This window comes from Epinephelus lanceolatus, chromosome 15 (genome assembly GCF_041903045.1).
Source record: "Epinephelus lanceolatus isolate andai-2023 chromosome 15, ASM4190304v1, whole genome shotgun sequence".
Taxonomy (NCBI): domain Eukaryota; kingdom Metazoa; phylum Chordata; class Actinopteri; order Perciformes; family Serranidae; genus Epinephelus; species Epinephelus lanceolatus.
The window spans coordinates 29,811,299-29,834,691 of NC_135748.1; the positions used below are offsets into that span (position 1 = coordinate 29,811,299).

The 23,393-nt window shown below is 41.9% G+C and overlaps 2 protein-coding genes across 2 annotated transcripts; both read left to right on the forward strand.

Moving 5' to 3' along the window:
- Positions 1 to 449: 449 nt before the first annotated feature.
- LOC117267377 (inositol-3-phosphate synthase 1-A-like) lies at positions 450 to 17,823 on the forward strand. The gene is made up of 11 exons (XM_033643259.2): positions 450 to 672; positions 1,016 to 1,155; positions 1,241 to 1,402; positions 6,383 to 6,512; positions 6,889 to 7,082; positions 9,719 to 9,868; positions 10,487 to 10,702; positions 12,436 to 12,600; positions 12,696 to 12,809; positions 15,854 to 16,071; positions 16,945 to 17,823. Exons 2-11 carry the CDS (start codon positions 1,042 to 1,044, stop codon positions 17,138 to 17,140), a joined length of 1,659 nt encoding a protein of 552 aa, XP_033499150.1. The 5' UTR covers positions 450 to 672; positions 1,016 to 1,041; the 3' UTR covers positions 17,141 to 17,823.
- A 659-nt stretch (positions 17,824 to 18,482) lies between these two features.
- Positions 18,483 to 23,236, forward strand: tpgs1 (tubulin polyglutamylase complex subunit 1). Its single transcript, XM_033643261.2, has 3 exons — positions 18,483 to 18,623; positions 18,712 to 19,101; positions 22,214 to 23,236. The coding sequence occupies exons 2-3, from the start codon at positions 18,764 to 18,766 to the stop codon at positions 22,866 to 22,868; spliced, it is 993 nt and encodes a 330-aa protein (XP_033499152.1). The 5' UTR covers positions 18,483 to 18,623; positions 18,712 to 18,763; the 3' UTR covers positions 22,869 to 23,236.
- The last annotated feature ends 157 nt before the right edge of the window (positions 23,237 to 23,393 follow it).

Here is a 23,393-nt window from a genome sequence, read left to right on the forward strand (position 1 = left end):
TATTATCATTATCATCATGTCTGATAGTTTAAGAAATGGCTTTATAATTATTTCTTCTATTAACCTGTATATAAATCCCTCAGAGACACACTTCATCACTCTGGACAGACGAGAAACAGCCACAGCTCTCCAATATATAATCATTATTGTTGTTAATCCTTTATCAGTTTCTTTGGGTTTCGATCATGAGTCAGAAGAATGTGGTCATTGTACAGGCATGTCGTCCAGTCCTGTTTGGGGCGGGTCATCCATGGAGTCACAAATTTGCGTCCCGCCCAGAGGGAACCTCACACACACACACACACACACACACACACACACACACACACACACAAAGCCATTTGCTGCTGCTGTTGCCACGCGGTGCTCGAGTCTCTCCATCCTCGCGCGTCATAGAGGAGGGACGGAGCCGTCTCCGATTGGCACGTGTACGCACGAATACGTCTAACGAGGGAGGATAGTAATTTCAACAGCGCCTTCCAGACCCTTCTCAAACATTTGAGGACAGTCGGACGAGCAGCAGGCAGACACCAGCCGGCGTTTTCATACGAGAGGGTCTGGAAATTTTCCATCTGAGCAGGAAGAGGAAGAAGAAGAAAAAGAAGAAGAAGTACTTCCCGCGAGACACACACAAGTTATTCACACACGTCTTTACGCTTCAACTGAAGAGAGGTGAGGCTGTTTCCGGGTTTACTTTCAGTAAGGAGCGTGTCATTCATTCATTTGACACTTTTACAGTTTAGCTTCCAGCTTTTATAGTAATATATTTCAGCTCTTAGCTTCTTTACGTAACACTGCTCAGCATTCATGACAGCATCCACGCGCATTTTCTACAGGAAATGATTATTCTAGTGAACACATCCATGTGTTTGTGAAGCTGGTCTGACAGGAAATGCTAAGTAATCTTTTCCATTAGGGACCAGAGACAACTCTTCTTTCTTAATGCCAGCTTGCACTTGTTGTGACGTGTTGAGGAAATGCAGCACATTACCCATGATGCCATTTCCACATACAGAGAAAGAAGTTGGCCACTCTGCTGCCATGTCTGTCAACATCCACATCAACAGCCCTAATGTGAGGTACACAGACACACACATTGTGTCTCAGTACTCCTACCAGACCACATCGGTCCACACAGAGGGGAACAAAGTCACGGTAAGTGGACCTGCCTTGTGTTTCTGTGTGTACTCATGTATCTGTGTGAACTGTATAACTAATGTTGCTCCATGTTGGGAAACAGGTGACTCCTCGCACCACTGAAATGACATTTCGCACAGAGAGACGCGTGTCCCGGCTGGGTGTAATGCTGGTGGGAATTGGAGGCAACAACGGGACCACAGTGATAGGAGCTGTACTGGCCAACAAGCTGGGTCTCAGCTGGAGGACCAAAACTGGACTGAAGGTGAGTGGAGTGACACAGACAGATAGAGTTTTGTTGTGTTTATCCGTGGTGTTGTTGTAAGTGTGTGGACCACAGGAGGAACAGCTAGTGCTAATGCTGGCGCTAACGGGGATCCAAATAAAGAAAGGAAAAAAGTGTTTGTGATGGAGTGAAGTGGAGTCTATGTGGATAGCACTGAAGAAAGAGATGTGACAGGCACAAAATCTAACACAACAGCTTTGGCTTCTAGTGTGACATCAAACATACATGTCAACAGCGCTTTATAAACAATACCACCTACCACCTCTGTTTTATGGCGGCTGATCTCGCCCTTTGCTCAGAGCATAAGGAGCTTCCAGACCTCGTTGTTTTTCCAATTTGCAGACACTGTTCCTCTTCTTTTAGTTAGCAGCTAACTGCTACTACCTGCTATTTAAATCTCTTGCAGTGAGTCACGCACAAAACACACCTTTAAAATGTCACAACTGCCCTGCCCATGGTCCCGCCCTGCCGGCTGTCCTGTTTATACAGACATCATTGCAAGCTTAAAGGCGAGACAACTCTGTCCTCTGCCTTTGCACGTTTTATACACAACAGCGAGGCAGCAAAACTGCTCGATATAGTGTAAAAGGGGCTAATGTTGCACAATTCACGTACGGTCATCGCATACTGACGTCACATTACATTACTTAACAAATAAACTTATTTGAGTTGCTTTTCTTCTTTGTTAAGTTAGCTGCTAACTGCTATCAGTTGCTGTTTAAATCTCCAAGTGGGGGGGTCGTCACGCATAACACGTCGTCAAAACGTCACACCTGTGTCGCCCATGATCCCGTCATGCCGCTATCCCTTTTACACAGATGACATTTCAGTGCTGTCACTACCTCCAGTGCCAGCTTAAAGGCGAGACAACTCTGTCCCCCCCATTCTGTGATTGTACCGTTTATACAGAACGGCGAGGCGGCATAACGGTGTGAAACTCTTGCCTTGAAGAAGCAGTGTGAAAGGGGCGATTGTTTGTCAGCGAAGATGTTTATTTGTGTTGCTTTTTCACACATATTGTTCTTGTTAGTAATAAATACAGTAACTATAAAATAATGATAATAGTTTTTGGGGTTTGGGAATTGGCAGGGCAGGGGAAGCTTACTTAGCGCGCTAAATGTGTTAGGCTGGCACTGCTGGTTTACATTCATCTCGGTATAGTGTGGAAAAACAACCGGCTCAGATTTGAAATTTGCCGTACTTGAGACGGTTAATTTACAGTAAAAAATGTTATCATTTCACATTGATGTTAAAAATTCAACTTTAATTATGCAACAATTAGAGCTGCTTAATTAATCAAAATATTTTCAATTTTGTAATATGGGCAAGTGCAATATCCAAATAGCAGGAGTTTTTTGATAAAGGTAAAATGTGTCACAACATACTGTTCTAAATGAAGCATTGTGGTGCTACTGTACAGTACTACAGTACTTTTTTAAACATCCTGCACAAAACTGAGCAGCTTTCATATTCTGAAACAGGCATAATGTACTTATTTGTTGTGTTATAGTTCTTTTTAAAAATATCTTTGTCATATTTTCACTGAAACTTTTCTGTTCTATATTTCTGTTCCTGAGTGATGCAATACTTTTGTTCCTCTTAATATGTTTATTGTATGTTTAACTCTTTAAAACCTGAGCAAATTGGCCTGATCCCTTTCAAGAACACATAACAAAGGCAATGAGCAACTTTATAAGGAATGACCCAAAAATTAGCAAGAAATTTGTAAAAGTTACGAAAAAATTTCTGGACAAATACAGTACAGGCCAAAAGTTTGGACACACCTTCTCATTCAATGCGTTTTCTTTATTTTCATAACTATTTACATTGTAGATTCTCACTGAAGGCATCAAAACTATGAATGAACATGTGGAGTTATGTACTTAACAAAAAAAGGTGAAATAACTGAAAACATGTTTTATATTCTAGTTTCTTCAAAATAGCCACCCTTTGCTCTGATTACTGCTTTGCACACTCTTGGCATTCTCTCCATGAGCTTCAAGAGGTAGTCACCTGAAATGGTTTTCCAACAGTCTTGAAGGAGCTCCCAGAGGTGTTTAGCACTTGTTGGCCCCTTTGCCTTCACTCTGCGGTCCAGCTCACCCCAAACCATCTGGATTGGGTTCAGGTCCGGTGACTGTGGAGGCCAGGTCATCTGCCGCAGCACTCCATCACTCTCCTTCTTGGTCAAATAGCCCTTACACAGCCTGGAGGTGTGTTTGGGGTCATTGTCCTGTTGAAAAATAAATGATCGTCCAACTAAACGCAAACCGGATGGGATGGCATGTCGCTGCAGGATGCTGTGGTAGCCATGCTGGTTCAGTGTGCCTTCAATTTTGAATAAATCCCCAACAGTGTCACCAGCAAAACACCCCCACACCATCACACCTCCTCCTCCATGCTTCACAGTGGGAACCAGGCATGTGGAATCCATCCGTTCACCTTTTCTGCGTCTCACAAAGACACGGCGGTTGGAACCAAAGATCTCAAATTTGGACTCATCAGACCAAAGCACAGATTTCCACTGGTCTAATGTCCATTCCTTGTGTTTCTTGGCCCAAACAAATCTCTTCTGCTTGTTGCCTCTCCTTAGCAGTGGTTTCCTAGCAGCTATTTGACCATGAAGGCCTGATTGGCGCAGTCTCCTCTTAACAGTTGTTCTAGAGATGGGTCTGCTGCTAGAACTCTGTGTGGCATTCATCTGGTCTCTGATCTGAGCTGCTGTTAACTTGCGATTTCTGAGGCTGGTGACTCGGATGAACTTATCCTCAGAAGCAGAGGTGACTCTTGGTCTTCCTTTCCTGGGTCGGTCCTCATGTGTGCCAGTTTCGTTGTAGCGCTTGATGGTTTTTGCGACTCCACTTGGGGACATATTTAAAGTTTTTGCAATTTTCCGGACTGACTGACCTTCATTTCTTAAAGTAATGATGGCCACTGGTTTTTCTTTAGTTAGCTGATTGGTTCTTGCCATAATATGAATTTTAACAGTTGTCCAATAGGGCTGTCGGCTGTGTATTAACCTGACTTCTGCACAACACAACTGATGGTCCCAACCCCATTGATAAAGCAAGAAATTCCACTAATTAACCCTGATAAGGCACACCTGTGAAGTGGAAACCATTTCAGGTGACTACCTCTTGAAGCTCATGGAGAGAATGCCAAGAGTGTGCAAAGCAGTAATCAGAGCAAAGGGTGGCTATTTTGAAGAAACTAGAATATAAAACATGTTTTCAGTTATTTCACCTTTTTTTGTTAAGTACATAACTCCACATGTGTTCATTCATAGTTTTGATGCCTTCAGTGAGAATCTACAATGTAAATAGTCATGAAAATAAAGAAAACGCATTGAATGAGAAGGTGTGTCCAAACTATTGGCCTGTACTGTATTTAAAAAAAAAAACAGTTTAAAAAAAAAATATCAAACAAGGACATAACCTGAAAAAGTCCTAAATATGTATTGGGAGGGAAAAAGACATTTTTTTCTGTAATTTAAAATAAAAAATATATAAAATTATAAAATAATACAATTATAACAATTAGAGATACATTTTTTCTTTTCTTTTTCATTTCATTTTCTGGTAATTTTCCCTCTTGATTCTCTATTCTTTATTTGGATCCCCAGTATCTTCCACTTCCTGGGGTCCACTCACAAAACAACATTAAAAATACATCAATTTAAAAATCACACAGTATAAATGAGACATTTACATCCAATATCAGTCCAAAAATAGAACAAAAACAAGAGTAAAAAACAAAATCGTCACAAACTCACTGTACCAAATAAAAAAAAAAAATAGAATAAACATGACCTCTCTTTCTTGCAATTTGCAGGGCATTTCTTGCCAAGTTACTCTTCGCCTTTTTAGTACATTTTCAAAAGAAACCAAACCAATTCCCTGAGGTATCAAAGGTTTAAATGGTTGTGAAAGGCGTCTGAATGCAGCACAGGAAAACTGATGTCTCTCCAGGTACCAAAAACCAAAGCAAATTCCTTGTAAGTGGAAACCTACTTGGTAATATATCTTTTTCTGATCCTACAGAGATGCCCTGGCCTACAAATCATATTCCAGACGTAAGAGAACATGCGTATATGGTGCAGACCCTAGCAAAAATCACATCATCATTATTTTTATGGGGTTTTTTTTCAGTGAAATTGAAATCAAAAAAATTACCATTCCCCCTAAAATCACCACTCATATCACTATCACAATAAATGTCAAATGGGGGCGCCCAGTAGCTCAGTGGGTAGAGCAGGCGTCGCAGTCCTTGCAGTGGGTTCCAGCCCACTGCCCCCTGCTGTATGCCATCCTGCGCCCCCCAAAAGCACCACTGTCCTATTGATTTAAGGCAAAAAGCCCCAAAAAATAACCTTAAAAGGAAAAAAACAAGTTCTAGTCATGCAGCCCTTGTAACTATCTCAAGCAATCTCCTGCAAGTTGACTCCCATACTGCTCTGACATGAATACAAACCACTGTCTGCCTGTTTGGAAAATGGCCGTCCCTTGTATAAAGCATACACTTGTAATTTTACAGATGAAACATGCAAACACCACAATGATCCTTCTTTCATAAATAGAGTTCTAGATGGTGAATGAAGTCTTTATAACCAAACTATAATGTGATAAAAACGCTCAGGCTGCCATGAAGGAGCTAATAGAGACCCTCCTTGTCCTGTGTTTTAAATATAGCCTGCTGTATGTCCCCTGATACAATGGGGGAGACTCGTTATGAGCTGGTTATGCTGACATGTTCAGTAGAGTGTTAAGGGCTTAACTGACTCTGGCCTTTTGGATTTCCCCTTATATGGGCGTACATTGTAACCTCCATGAGCTGGTTTCCATTTCGTCCATATTCCTGTTGTTCAAAGGATTTAATGCACCTTAAAGCCTGTGAAAATATAGTCTTTAGAGGGAATGAAATCACAGTGTTTTTCTCTTCTTTCTCTCCCACGTTCTTCAGAAAGCGAACTACTTCGGCTCCCTCCTGCAGGCGTCCACTGTTTGTCTGGGATCGGGGCTGGAGGGCGAGGTCAACGTGCCCCTGGGTGACCTCCTGCCCATGGTGCATCCTAATGATATAGTCTTTGACGGTATGGATAATTGCACACAGTTGGCTCGAGCTCTGACCTCTGATACAGCAGCTGAGAAGTGTTTGTGTGTGAAATGTGAGGTCAAGTGAGGTAACAGCAGAGTGATCTGACCCCAGGCCAGGGAGGCTCTCCAGGAGGTGAAGATGGTCAGAGAGGTGCTCTTACAGTACAGTGTCCTCTTATGCAATCTAATCTCTTACTCTATAAGAGAGGAGCTTTAACAGGCAGCCTATTTATAGAGCTGCTGGGGTCTATTTTAAGATAAAAGTAATGACTCATATAGGTCAGCCTCTGCCCTTGTAACTCTGGAAAATGGAAGATATATTTAAGGGATTCAGCACATTGTCCAACCCGAGGTGTGTGTATGTGTTTCTAGGCTGGGATATCTCCTCAATGGATCTTGGCCGTGCGATGGAGAGAGCTCAAGTGTTTGAGTGGTCGTTACAAGAGCAGCTGCGACCACACATGAGCCGCATGAAACCCAGACCGTCCATCTATATCCCAGAATTCATCGCTGCAAACCAGGAGAGTCGGGTGGACAACGTCCTCACGGGGAGCATGGTGGAGCAGGTAATGCTCGGTCTACTGACCAGCAGATTTATGAGGGCTGAAGTCTCTTCTCTACCTACCTACCTACCTACCTATCTATCTATCTATCTATCTATCTATCTATCCATCTATCATCCATCCATCCATCCATCCACCTTCCTATCTATCCATCCATCCATCCATCCACCTACCTATCTACCTATCCATCTATCCACCCACCTACCCATCCATCTACCTATCTATCTATCTATCTATCCATCTATCATCCATCCATCCACCTACCTACCTACCCATCTATCATCCATCCATCCACCTACCTACCTATCTACCTGTCCATCTATCATCTATCCACCCACCTACCTACCTATCCATCTGTCCATTCATACATCCACCCACCTACCTACCCATCCATCTACCTACCTATCTAACCATCTATCATCCATCGATCCATCGATCCATCCACCTACCTACCTACCTACTTACCTATCTGTCTATCCATCTATCATCCATCCATCCACCTACCTACCTATCTACCTATCCATCTATCATCTATCCACCCACCTACCTACCTATCCATCTGTCCATTCATACATCCACCCACCTACCCATCCACCCACCTACCTACCCATCCATCTACCTACCTATCTATCCATCTATCATCCATCCATCCACCTACCTACCTACCTACCCATCTATCATCCATCCATCCACCTACCTACCTGCCTATCCATCTGTCCATTCATACATCCACCTACCTATCCATCCATCCATCCACCTACCTACCTACCTACCTACCCATCTGTCTATTCATACATCCATTTACCTACCCATCTATCCATCTATCATCTACCTACCTACCTATCTGTCTATCCATCTATCATCCATCCATCCACCTACCTACCTATCCATCTGTCATCTATCCACCCACCTACCCATCCATCCATCCACCTACCTACCTACCTACCTACCTACCTACCCATCAGTCTATTCATACATCCATTTACCTACCCATCTATCCATCTATCATCTACCTACCTACCTACCTACCTATCTATCTGGGATGTAACTATCCACAATAAGTCACGGTTCAGTTACCCCAGTTTAGAAGTCACGGTTACCTGTCCAGGGTGTACCCTGCCTCTCACCCAATGTCAGCTAGCATAGGCTCCAGCCCCCCTGCGACCCCCAACAAGATAAGCGGTTACAGAAAATGAATGCTTCTATAGCATCTCTGCAATGTTGCTACGACTTGTTCATCAGAGTGATGGCTGCTGGAACAAAGCTGTTCTTATACTCCTTAATTCTGCACCTTGGGACTATGAACCTTCCTCCAGGGGGAAGAAGGTGAAATACACTGTGGGAAAGGTGGGAGTCATTATTAAAAACTGAGCCAGTGATCCACTATAACCGTCTGGTGTACAGGGACACTGGGTCAAGCTGTGACTCACCAATCAGCCCACTGGACAGTTTAACAATCTGACTCAGAGAGTTTCTGTTTTTCAAAGAAAGGTTTCCAAACCATGACACCAAAGAGATAATGCTAAAATATGATTCAGTAAAAGCAAGATAGAATAAGTTCATCATGGTTTTGTCAGTGTGGTAATAACAACACACACACACCGTCCTCCTCTTCTACACAACTCTATCTCTCTGTTGCTGTTGTAGCTGACTGGGAACTCGCAGACAAGTCTTCAGCTTGGTATTTACAGGCTGAATGGCGATACACAATACATATCTCGGTATTTTCTACGAAATGGGCGACATGTTTTCAGCTGCAAGTCAAAGCAACATTTAAGATGTCACAAGCTCTTTTATAAAAACAGACTGTGATCAAAATAAAATGTAAAGACAGATTTTTTTTGCCGTTTGAAAATATGCAGCTGCACAACATGTAAATGAAAATAATAGAAAATAAACAGCAGGGTGGTTAACGTTTTTGCATGTAGCACTGGAGCCACAGAGGTTTAAAGGTTTGTAGCACAGGACACAAAAAAATAACATGAGTATAAAGGTATCAAGTAGTAATTTTCCATGACCTCTCAAATGTATCTAGTGCTGGAAAATGATTTAAATATTTATTTATTTAGGCTGTTAATCTTATTTATGTACAGAGCATCAACAGAGAGGCCGAGGGAGGGAAGGAGCGAGAGACACTTTGTCTGCGTTATATATGTCTGTGTTGTTGCTGCATTTTTTTAAACAGATGTGTCGCCTGCATCCAGGCACTGTCTCAGTGTCACGCAATAGACTACAACTACCAAGAAGAACGGCGACACGCTATGATCCACCTCACACACAAACTAGCAGCGCAGCACTGGATTGCACATGTGCCGCGGTCATTTGATTCATCTCAGCCTGATTTAGCATAGCACGTGCAACATGTAGACCGATGTTGCACTGTAGACTAATTAACAGACAGATTAAACAGAGGAGCAGCTCTGTGTCTCTCTTGAGTGCTGATGGAGAATTTGTGAGTGAATGAGTGGGGTGGAGCTGTGTGAACTTTGGTTCTGTGTGCACCAGACACTGACCCTGTACCCTGAGGGTTCGGTACGAATAACCAAACACGTTACAGCCCTACCCTGTTTGGATGTCACTGTAGATTGTTGTTTCCCATGTTATTTTTAACCTGACTTGAAGTTTGAATGATCTTCCAGGTGGAGCAGATCCGCGCAGATATAAGGGACTTCCGACAGTCTAGTGGTGTGGACAAAGTCATCGTTCTGTGGACCGCCAACACTGAGCGCTTCTGTGACATCATCCCGGGGGTCAACGACACTGCGAAGAACCTGCTCGCTGCAATCCAGGTGAGAGTGACAGCCGTGTCCGTGAAGAAAGTTTAGTTCGAAAACTTCTAGATTCATTAAACACAGTCACACCTTTAAGTTGGTTTCAGTCGAGATCCAGTATGAAAATGAACTGTAATTGTCCCAGAAACCAGCCGAAATTGTGTTGGTGGCCGGTAGTCATGGATTCAACTTTAATTTCCTCCTAATGCCGAGGACCAAACAGTAATCCTCCATCACATTTAGTGATTAATAAAGCTTAGAGGATGAGAAGATTAACTCTGCTCACACTTCACTGTGGATTTGTAGATGAAATTCCATAATGAGTCAGCTATTCCTTTTATATCAGATCAGGGGAGGAAAATTATGATTTGCCCCTCATGGGTGAGTTTATATTTTATCTCCTGTCTTCAGCATGCTTGTACTGCTGTCAGCAACGATAATAGTCTATTTCACAGACTTGTGATCTTCAGCAAATAGCTCAATTTTCGATAGGCATGAAGTCGACAATAGAGTTGAGCTACAGAGATGATGTGAAGAGAGTCTCAGGGGAAATGTACGCCTTGTGAGTCGAGCTGTAATGTGATGATACACTCGCTAACAGTCATCTCTCTTATTTTCTTTTGCTACATCCATTAGGCTGGAGCAGAGGTTTCTCCCTCCACTCTGTTTGCAGTGGCCAGCATACTGGAGGGCTGCGCCTACATCAACGGCTCCCCGCAGAACACTTTTGTGCCCGGGGCCATTGAGCTGGCCGTGCAGAAAGGCGTGTTCATTGGAGGAGATGACTTCAAATCAGGTCAGACCAAGATCAAGTCAGTGTTGGTGGACTTCCTGGTCAGCTCAGGTATCAAGGTGAGGAAAAGGATGCACAGACAGGAGGAAGGATATGATCTGATACTGATCATACTCAGTAGCTACTAACATGGTTATTATATACATTCACCGGCCACTTTATTAGGTACACCTGTTCAACTGTGTGTTAACGCAAATAGCTAATCAGCCAATCACATGGCAGCAACTCAATGCATTTAGGCATGTAGACATGGTCAAGACGACCTGCTGAAGTTCAAACTGAGCATCAGAATGAGGAAGAAAGGTGATTTAAGTGACTTTGAATGTGGCTGATGTACAGGGATTTTCACACACAGTCATCTCTAGGGTTTACAGAGGATGGTCCCAAAAGTGAGCAGCAGTTCTCTGGGTGAAAATGATACTCGTTCAAGATGATAGAAAGGCAACAGTAATTCAAATAACCACTGGTTCCAACCAAGGTCTGCAGAAGACCATCTCTGAACCAACAACACGTCCAACCTTGAAGCAGATGGGCTACAGCAGCAGAAGACCACACCAGGTGCCACTCCTGTCAGCTAACAACAGGAAACTGAGGCTACAGTTCACACAGGCTCACCAAAACTGGACAATAGAAGATTGGAAAAACGTTGCCTGGTCTGATGAGTCTGGATTTCTGCTGCGACATTCAGATGGTAGGGTCAGAATTTGGCCTCATGGATCCATCCTGCCTTGTATCAGCGGTTCAGGCTGGTGGTGGTGGTGTAATGGTGTGTGGGATATTTTCTTGGCACACTTTGGGCCCCTTAGTACCAACTGAGCATGGTTTAATCACCACAGCCTACCTGAGTATTGTTGCTGACCGTGTCCATCCCTTTATGACCACAGTGTACCCATCTTCTGATGGCTACTTCCAGCAGGATAACACACCATGTCACAAAGCTCAAATCATCTCAAACTGGTTTCTTGAACATGACAATGAGTTCACTGTACTCCAATGGCCTCCACAGTCACCAGATCTCAATCCAATACAGCACCTTTGGGATGTGGTGGAACGGGAGATTCACATCATGGATGTGCAGCTGACAAATCTGCAGCAACTGTGTGATGCTATCATGTCAATATGGACCAAAATCTCTGAGGAATTTCTCCAGCACCTTGTTGAATCTATGACACCAAAAATTGAGACAGTTCTGAAGGCAAAACCTGGCACTAGTGAGGTGTACCTAATAAAGTGGCCAGTGAGTGTGTGTACATGGGTTATTTTTGGGTAACAAAGTTAAATGGTAATAAAAATTGTGCATATTTCGAAAATTTTAAAGTGTTGGTTTATCTATATAAGGAAGCTGTCTGTTTAATTTCACTCAATGCCTTATGGAGAATGGGAGGGATTTAATAAGTTTATACTTCCTCACACTCCTTTTTGGATGTGTAAATCAAAGTAAAGTCTCTCTGTCTGCTAGTTTGTATGTTCATGTCTGTTTTTATATGTTCAAATTAAATATCAGATATCAATATCAATGTCAATCACCAGTTGTCTACGTGGGAGTGATTGTTGTTGTCGGCATAGTGTAATGGCAATTCGGTCTGTACAGCTTTGACCTTCTATCCAGAGACCCTCGGTTCATTTAAGGACAAATTTAGCCAAAATAAAATCCCTTAAATCAGGGGGAAAAAGGCAAAAGACTCAGGAGGACCAGAGTGTGATGTGTGTCCTGAGATGACAGCTTCATTCTCAGAGTACCATGTATTTTTTGCACAAAGACATTTTAATAAGTTCATCTCCCCCTCCACAGCCGACCTCCATTGTCAGCTACAATCACCTTGGCAACAACGACGGTAAGAACCTGTCGGCTCCGCAGCAGTTCCGCTCCAAAGAGATCTCCAAGAGCAACGTGGTGGACGACATGGTCCGGTCGAACCCCATCTTGTACCAGCCTGGAGAAAAACCTGATCACTGTGTGAGTGACTCGCAGACAGATAACGAGCTCTGTGTGGATGTTTACTGAAAACAACCCATCAGATTCACTAACTGTCTCCGTGTGTGTGATTTCAGGTGGTGATTAAGTACGTCCCGTATGTGGGAGACAGCAAGCGCGCCATGGATGAATACACGTCTGAAATAATGATGGGAGGAACCAATACTATCGCTCTGCACAACACCTGTGAGGTCAGTGGCCGCTGAATCTATTCCTGTAAAACATTTAGCTGAAAAAAGGCAAGTCAGGCATATTAGAAGAGTTTCCAGTGTGAGAGTTCAAAGTGCTAATTGCTCACTAAACACAGTGTTCAGAGCTATTCTTCTTCAGCTGACAGTAACTGTGGAGGAGGAGGAGGCTCAGGAGTACCGCAACTTACCGTTAATCCTTCTTAACAAGTCTTGGAGCTAATTTAAAGAGACGTCTCCAGGTCATTGACATAGTTATTTCACGTTTCACTGGCCTCGCTGCTGTAGTCCACCATCATTCTTACACACTGAATAACATCTACTCTGGTCATGTGGTGGGAAACAGATCGATTATACTTTTTTCAACAGAGATTTTTACAAACAGCAACTTAAAGTATGCAACTTTAATAACTTATGTCAAAATAATAGGGTTGGGTGATTGATTGAATTGTATTTTCTTTCTTTTTAAACAAGGTATTTTTATTGTTAATTCAATAAAGATGTACAGAGTATTAATAAACAAACACAGATGCAGTAAGGACAAAAAGACAACTCACCCACCCATCAACCCAGGAACAGAGGAAGCCAGACTAGTCAGAGAAAATCTAATAGAGAAAAATAATAACTAAATACATAAATACATGAATGAATAAATAGATAAAAAAATAAAATAAAATTAAATTAAAACATATATAAAATAAATTAAAATAAAAATGAAATAAAATAAATTGAAAAATGTATGAATATAAACATTTCAAAAATTTAAAAATGGGGAAAAATAATGACAAATTAACTAACTTGTGTGACGTAAGTAGGGGTGTATAGCGTGTTTAATTACAAATTTTCAGCTTCCAAATTTCCCCTAAAACTTCAAAATGGTTGCCAACTGGTAAAAAAGCGTGCAGTTGATCCTTCAATAAAACAACAGATTTTCTCCAATTGTAAATAATGATAATAACATCCCTAATCCAGCGTCCATATGTTGGAGGTGAAGAGTCCTTCCATTTACACAGGACGAGCCTTCTGGACAGACGTGAGCAGAAGGAGACAATGTCCGCTTGCGCTTTACTTACGATAACATCTAGAGGTGTTTCTTAATTGAATTGTTTTTTTAATTGTGAATTTTACATCCTATGATTATGAAAACAAGACAGTCACAATAAAATGAGTATTTCTTTGCGACTGTGCACTCAGTGTTTCAACTTGGCCACTTTCTCCTTGATTTTGTGAGTTTTCAGACACTCTTTTTCAGACTTTATTAAAAAAAAAAACTTCCTGCGACTGTGACTGCTGCAGGTGCAGCCTATTAAACTCTCATTACCTTACGAGGCGGAGCTCTGAGGATGGCTGCAAACATTTCATTTATAACCTCATCACCCGAAAGTGTCGATTAGCAGAACGAGACATAAACAGACTGAAAGGGGAAGTCCCCAGGCAGACTCCCACTGCAGAAGATTCATACCATGCCAAAGTAATAACTACTGCTATAGAGTGTTAATCGCTGTGGGTATCTGGCCAAACTTGCATACACTGAATATAGCACAGAATACTGAATAAAAGCATATGGTCAAAGTGCTTGAGCCACACTGCAATGTACCTTCATGTGCACGTCTGTTGTGCCGGCACTGTATAAACAAGCACAAGCTGCAGTTCAGACACGGACATCTCGCTCAACATCTCCCACCCACACCCCCTGCCCTCAGCTGTTGTACAAGAAAATTAGAATTAGATATCGTGACCTCGAATAGTTACATAGCAGTTTACAGTATGACATTTTGAAAACATGAATAGGTTGTTTAGAGATGTGAATAAAAAGAAGTCCCGAAGCAGCAGAAAGACGTGACAGATCTCAAGAAAAGAGCAAGATTATTCCAGTCAGATGGAGCATTGTACTGGAATGACCTTCATCCAACTTCTTTGAAAACTGTGGGGACAAAAAAGTTATATTACATATGTCTAAGTTAATATGAGGCATTACATGGAGTCAAAAACAGTTTAAAAGTACCAGGGACACGTGAAAATGAATTGAATCCAGTGAAATTGCCTTCTAGATCGAGGCTGCAGCCAGTTCAGTGATTCATACATGAAGCTGTGTTGAGTTCTACATGGACACCTCAAAACAAATCTACATAGAGAATTATACACTGCATTAAGGAGTTTAAGATGAGTGTCAAATGTGTTTTGATAGACTATGTCAGCATAATCAGTAATAGGTGATATCAACTGTGAAATTATTCTTTTCCTGACCTGAAATGTAAAACAATCAATTGACCAATAAAGTGAACTCAGACAACCATGCACTCTTTTTATAATCAATATGTGGCTTAAACGAAAGTTCATGGTTGATCCAAAGTCCAAGATATTTGACCAAGTCAGCTTTGTCAAGAGTTGATTCATCATCATCATATGCATATTAAGGGGACGTGAACGGTTTTGTCATGTACCAAAAACTGTTACATTAGGAAATATGGCCAGTGAGCCAGCTACAGTGTAATTATATTTAAAGTTCAAGAAAATCCACTGTTAAACAGCCTAATTTTTATGTTCAGCAAATGCTTGATATTTCCAAAGTCAATAAGTGAATCTCAGTGTTGACCAAAGTAATCGTGATTATGATTTTTGCCATGATCGAACAGCCCCACAATATTTTTTAAAAGGTTCTGCAATCACACAAAAATGCTACACATGTTGTCCAAAAAAAAAGAAATGTATTTTGTGCATTTTAGATGTAGTTTCATATCAAATGAACGCTTAATTTACAGTTAATTAAAACAGCTAAAGTGGTTGGCTCTAACACTGGAAACAATGTGGTGTCATTTTATCTGTGTCAGAGTAGTGGGCATCAATGTGTGTCAAGACTGAAAATCTTGGATTTGGTGACCCCTAGTGGCAGTATTAAGAAAGACACTGCTATAGGGTTTGTACCATTCCTGCATGTGAAAGAAGGAACTAGATTATGTTCTATGTGTTGATAAATGTCTTTAACCCTTCCCCTCTTCCTCTGTTACACCATCATACTCATTCCATCTGTTTTTCCTTTCTAACAGGACTCTCTACTCGCCAGCCCGATCATCCTTGACCTGGTGATCCTGACCGAGCTTTGTCAGCGTGTGACTGTCCGACCCCAGGGAGAGGAGGACTTCCAGTCCTTCCACAGTGTCTTAGCGCTGCTCTCCTTCCTCTGCAAGGCACCCCTGGTCCCCTCAGGCACCCCAGTTGTCAATGCCTTTTTCCGCCAGAGAGCCTGCATAGAAAACATCATGAGGTACAGACGGGTTTTAGGTTTCTTTAACTAGATTGCACTGTACACTCAACCGCTTTTAAAGCTTATATACAGGTGTAAAATTTAGGGCTGCCCCGTTAGTCGACCAAATGTTAGTCGACTGAAAAGGTCATTAGTTGGCAAGATTTCATTGGTCGCTTAGTTGCAGGAAAAACAAACAAATTTGAAACACTATTAGGAGCTGCGCCTTGTCAAAATGAATCAAACATTATATGACTGGACCATGTGGGAATTTAATTTGAAAGGACAGACACAGGAAGTGGCCACGCTCAGCAGTCAGACAGGAGTCAGGTTAATTTCCAGGGCTGGTACCTGCGGTTATTCCACAGGCTAGTTAATAACATGTCGGGCAGGAAATCCAAAGTGTGGGATTATTTTGAGAAGGTGAAGGACAAACCCAAGGTGATATGTAAACTCATCTTCATTGGTCGACTACAAACATGACATATCATCTGAAACATGGAAGTAGCTACATGCCCATTAGCCCACAGTGTCATTAACAGGCGGCTCGCTCAGTGTGTGACGTGCACTTGTAGATAAAATATAGGCCTATATTAATGAAGGTTCATTAGTACGGTTTTGTATTTCTCTGTAATGTAGCACAGTGTTAACAATGTTACTGATACTATTCTTTCTCACACCTTCAACTCAAACCATTGTGTTGCCCCGCCCAAAATATATCATTTAATAATTAAATTAATATTGTAAACATGCGGGCGACTAGTCGACTAATGGCCCTAAATGATGACTATTGGTCGACTAGGAACATTCTTAGTCGGGAGCAACCTGAGTAAAATTCTTGTGTTTCATTTTGTGACAACAGTTGACAACAGTCTCCCTCTTTGTCGTTTTCAGAGCGTGCCTCGGCCTTCCTCCTCAGAACCACATGCTGCTGGAGCACAAGCTGCAGAGAGACTTCCTGCCTCCACATACAACCTACATCAATGGCAACGTGGCTACTTTGAAGAAAGTTTCCCACACCAACGGGAACCATATTCCTCTAACAAATGGCATCCACGCACATGTCGATGATGCAGTACATGCACTATGACCGCAAACACAACACTACAGCCCAAGATATGACTGAGGCATAGCCTGACACCTTGTTTTAAAAGAACAAAGTCCCTCATTGGTGAAGCTGTCGATGCAAAACAAACAAGGCACACTTTCGTAAGATGCATTTAAAATCGTAGGTATTTAGCAAGCCTATTGAAGAATCACGTGGTGCTGCGACATTTACATATCATACATGCATCTGTCTGTTAAAGCTACTGAGCATCATCAGAGGCCAATATGAAGCCCTTAGACTACTATAATATCCTCACAGCAACACTGTTGAAAGCAGTTAAATTATATTTCATTGTTTTGCAGGATTAACCATGTACTGAATATTTAAATAAATAAATGCAGGATTTTTTTGCATGTATCTTTATTCAAGTAGTTTTCTGTGTGCAGCGCATGTGTAACATACAATATTTCTATAGTTCTTAAATAGGTTTATATGTGTAACTTGCAAATGTGAAACTGATCTTGCATCTGTGAAAATAACGAAACTGAAAAATGACAGGCATCTTCATAACTTAGTGTATTTTGTGTCGTTGTCTATCACTGCCTTTCTGTAGCTTTCTATGTGTTTGTGTTTGAGGCTAAGTTACATAATGTGGGTGCAATTTTGTTGAACAGTTACTCGGGCTATTTATATACAGTAAACCTTAAAATATTGTTTGAACTTAACATGTCTGAGGCATTTGTTTTTTTGTCCGTCTCACCTGACTTCTTATTTAACAATCTCTCAAGCTGCCTTGTAGTTTGTAATTTGTCTGTTCTGTCTAGTCTTGATCAGACAATTCCTGATTTAATGAGGTTTCAGAATTTAAAAATAAAATAAAATAAATTCAGGGTATCTTTATTCAAGTACTTACAAATTCAGATCCAAAATTAAGTTTCAGACTATAAGAAATAAAATAAAAAGTTAGTGGGAGTAATATTATTTGCAATAAATTTTAAAGAAATTATTGAATACATAAGTTTTAATTTCATAGCGGTGAATTCAGAATGAAAAAAAAGTCTGAAACTTAATTTTGGATCCGAATTTGTGGACACTGAAAAATGGATATATTCAAATTCAGCTTTTGAAATTGCAATAAATTAATATTTTAATTTCAGCGTCGAATTCAGAACAAAGAAAAATCTGATGAATGGTTTTCAAAGTATAATATTTCCATGTTATGAATTCAGTGGTTTAATTTTGGATATTAATGTTGAGTAATGTGCATTGTCCTTATAAAATAAAAAATAAAATAAAATGAAATAAATAAATCCAATTTTTTTTTTAATTTTACGGTAATTTGACTTTGTTCTCAAGGGGGGCTTCTTCCTCTGTCTTACCCAGGGATCAGAATCACTACGCGCGCCCCTGCACGGACTATTTGACGCACACAGCTGTCAGACAGCGTCCATAGCAACCAGACAGACAACGCGGAGGGATTTTACAGACGGGTCTTTTGTTTGGAGGCTTTCTGCTGTTTAAATCAGTAAGTATTCCTAATTTAACCACATTTTATTGTGATATATATTATCAATATAAACCGATATAAACTGGTCTGTTTCCTGTCTCCCGAGCCGTCTTAAATCACTTCCGCTGCCGTCGCAGCGACACGGGACGTCATCAGGAATGGCGGACAAGGAGAAGCGCCGGTCCGGGGCAACTCCTCCAGGGATGCCCGAGGGCAAAGCCACCAAGTCGGACAGCGACAGGGAGTTCCTGTCGCAGGCCGGGGTGGGAGAGCTGCTCCGCGGGGCCATCCTGAAGATGGTCGAGGCCAGATCGGACGATCCCATTGGGTTCCTGGCCGACCACTTCTGTAACCTCGCCTCTGCGACGGAGACCGGCACAGCTGGAGGCAGCGACGGGGAGCAGCTGAACAACGGGCCGCTGAGCGCAGGCGCGCAGGAGCAGCAGCATCTTAACCGGGCACTGTGGCACCTGCGGCTGGCTCACCACTCCCAGAGGTCCGGGTACATCCTACTTTGACATTACCTTTTCCTAATTGACCGAATATTAATCGACTAGAGGCAATGATCAAACCCATACATTCACTCACTGTGCTAACCTAAGCATTTAAATAATCCAGTTATCCATAATTTTGCTCTGCACCCCAGGGTGTTTGGTAGACTCTGTTGCAGCCTTCCCTGACTGTCACTGTGAATATAATAGTAATATAATTACAGGTCTGATCAACATGTAATTATGACTAGGTGTGGGTGTTTTAGAGTAACTCACCACAGTGCTAATGGTGCCAAAATACAGGCACAGTATGCTGCATCATTTTTATAGACAATGGCACTGGTAACAAACTGCAACATAAAGATGTAGGTTTGGGGGGTCTGGGGTGTAAATTTTGAGCATCATTCACGTAGTTTCCTGCATTCTGATGAATTTTAAAGCACCAATTTGTGTCTTTTCTGCATCAGTTTATGGTGGAAATCATGTCACGGTACTCCCTGCTTCAACTGTGCATATAGTTGCTTGCTCATCTTTCCCTTTTATGGCAGATTGCAACCGCTGTTTCTGAGATTGCATACTGCCACAACCTTCTTTACCCCACACAATTGTATGTGATCTAGATATTGAGGACGACATGTCCCCTTTGCCCCCTCCCCAAAAATCTGCACCTATGCATAATGGCCACATGGTTTATGAAGTGTAATGAATGGCTTATTAAAGGTACAGTGTAGTGACTTTTAACAAAACAGAATGTCTGAAAAAGCCACTAAGGGGCAAACGGGCAGACTTGGTCCAGACGTCTGCATCGATGTCTAGTGCGTGTTATCTAGCGATCCATTTATTCTCACTATAATATAAATGTTTACCATAACATAGAAGGGTGACAGCATTGTCCATATGTAATCATTATTCCATTTCCATGCCAATACACTTTCATGACATGCTTATATATCACGGTCAAAACCGTTTGCTTCCCGTTCCACACACTTGATTCCCACTAAGTCCCAATGTCCTCAAATGAGGCGATAATTAAGTCCCAGTGTCTTACAACGAGACAATGATAAAGTCTCAATGTCCTCAAACAAGACGATAATTAAGTCCCAATGTCCTCAAATGAGGCGATAATAAAGTCCCAGTGTCCTTAAACGAGACAATAATTAAGTCCCAACGTCCTCAAACGAGGCAATAATAAAGTCCCAGTGTCCTTAAACGAGACGATAATATTAAGTCCCAATGTCTTCAAATGAGATGATAATTAAGTCTCAGTGTCCTCAAACGAGACAATAATTAAGTCCCAATGTCCTCAAACGAAGCAATAATAAAGTCCCAGTGTCCTTAAATGAGACGATAATATTAAGTCCCAATGTCTTCAAATGAGACGATAATTAAGTCCCAATGTCTTAAAACAACACAATAATTAAGTCCCAACGTCCTCAAATGAGGCGATAATAAAGTCTCAGTGTCCTTAAACAAGACAATAATATTAAGTCCCAATGTCTTCAAATGAGACGATAATTAAGTCCCAATGTCTTAAAACAACACGATAATTAAGTCTCAATGTCCTCAAACGAGATGATAATAAAGTCCCAATGTCCTCAAACGAGACAATAATTAAGTCCCAATGTCCTCAAACGAGGCGATGATTAAGTCCCAATGTCATTAAACGAGACGATAATATTAAGTCCCAATGTCTTCAAATGAGACAATAATTAAGTCCCAATGTCCTCAAACAAGGCGATAATAAAGTCCCAGTGTCCTTAAACGAGACGATGATAAAGTCCCAATGTCTTAAAACAAGGCGATAATAAAGTGCCAGTGTCAGTAAATGAGACAATAATAAAGTCCCAGTGTCCTCAAACGAGACAACAGTAAAGTCCCATTGTCCTCAAACGAGACAACAATAAAGTCCCAATGTCTTCAAATGAGATGATAATAAAGTCCCAATGTCCTCAAACGAGACGATAATAAAGTCCCAATGTCTTAAACAAGATGATAATAAAGTCCCAATGTCCTCAAACAAGACAATAATTAAGTCCCAATGTCCTCAAACAAGGCGATGATTAAGTCCCAGTGTCCTTAAACGAGACGATAATATTAAGTCCCAATGTCTTCAAATGAGACAATAATTAAGTCCCAATGTCCTCAAACGAGGCGATAATAAAGTGCCAGTGTCAGTAAATGAGACAATAATAAAGTCCCAGTGTCCTCAAATGAGACGATGATAAAGTCCCAATGTCTTAAAACGAGATGATAATAAAGTCCCAATGTCCTCAAACGAGGCGATAATAAAGTGCCAGTGTCAGTAAATGAGACAACAATAAAGTCCCAGTGTCCTCAAACGAGACAACAATAAAGTCCCAGTGTCCTCAAACGAGACAACAATAAAGTCCCAGTGTCCTCAAACGAGACAACAATAAAGTCCCAGTGTCCTCAAACGAGACAACAATAAAGTCCCAATGTCCTCATACGAGTACTTCCTAATTAAGAGTGTTGTATCTTGTTACTGTTGCTAAAATTGGTCAAATGTGTTGCCATATCAAACTACAAATGTTATTTATCGTAAATAAACAAGTTTCAACCATAAAATGTGATCAGGTTTTGGACCTTGTCCACTTTTTTGTCGGGATCGGCTGCAGTCTGACTTGGAGGTGATGGCTGCCATCTTGTTTTTACATGGATTACTATATTGTGCTCTTACTACCGCTAGATGGCACAAAAAACTTGTCCATGAACGAGGACACCAGGTCTAAGTTAAGTATGTTAAGTTAAGTAGTTAAGTAGATGGTCCCGTAAACCCAAAATGTAATGTCCTCATATAAGGACACAGGGTCTCAGGAGGTGAAGGAAAATCTTAATTGAAGGTGTTTTGTGCAGTCAGCCCCTGAACCCCAAATTGCATCAGTGTGTGAGTGCAGGTGAATGTTTAGCTGAGCAGGTGGTGCCTTGTATGGCCGCCTCGGCCAGTGGCATATGAATGTGTGTGTGAATGGGTGAATGCGACATGTAGTGTGAATGGGATTTGAGTTGATGGAAGACTTGACAGGCGCTATACAAGTGCATTTAAAAGACAAACTGATGATTTGCTTTCTGTTACCCCTTTTCTTATTCTAAACCCAGATCTGCATTCAGCAACAACGTCTGTGTGGCCTACGACCTTCTGAACCTCACCAGGCCCCGTAGACGTGTAGGCGAGGCTCCTGAAGGCCCTGATGGCTCCTGCACCACCAGCCCGACAGAAGCAGGGGGAGGAGGCGTGAGAGGAGGCCTGTACACACAGACTCTGCAGTGCCTCTGCAGTGAGGGCGGAGTCCCTGCCTCCACATCCGCCCCGCTCCTCCGCCGCCTCCATTGCCAAGACCACGAGGCCGTCCCTTATGATGTTTTCCGCCACGGCGTGCTCACGTGTGCAGTTTTCTCAGACTATATTCGGCAGGCTCAGAGGCTTTACGCTGAGGTGTGCTGCCCGGATGAAGGGCCTGCATCGCGGGCGCTGTGCCTGGCCGTGCTGGGGACCTTAAAGGAAGCCCTGGAGACTTCCCAAGGCTGCGAGGCAAACTGCTGTGTGAATGCTAATGCTAAAGCTAACTGCTGTATGGAGGTTAACATGAAGGCTATACGCTACCTGGAGGCCAGTGCCAAGATCTCTCCATACAAGCTGGGTCAGGCCATGGCTGGGTCACAGACACGGGGCCCAGGTGGTGATATGGACGCAAAGGAGTTTGAGAATGCAGCAGCAGAGCTTTTTATCACTCGAGTCAAAGTTCTGTCTTAGGTTTCCTGTCTGTCTCTTCATGATTTATGGATGTCCAGCAATCTAATGTAGGGTAAATAACAACCTTGTGTGTACCTCCTCTAACCCACACTCACATATTGTGATATTACCTCCTCTTAAGAACGACACTAACCCCTGATTGTTTTGAAGATAACACTAATTGTAAAACATATTGTTTGATGTCTGTTATTGAACTTATTAAAGTGGAAGAGATGAGAAATCGACATCTGCCGTGACAAAGCAAGCAGCCGCTGTGCTGTGTGAAGGAGCTACTTTCATGGACTAAATGCATTCCTTGAGATCAGCATTGATCCTGTCAGTTTCCATTATTGTTCTGCCTTTGCCAATAAATGCTCACATTAGAAAGTAACACTGTGTACTGATCTACATCTAATGCAGTTCAATACAACAACCCTGTAATAAATCCTCCTTTATTGTTGAGAGGGGTGTTGGTTAGGAACTCTGCGTCCTCTCAGAGACTGCAGTTTGTGATGCTGCTGTATTGTTAGCATTGTTGACTCACAG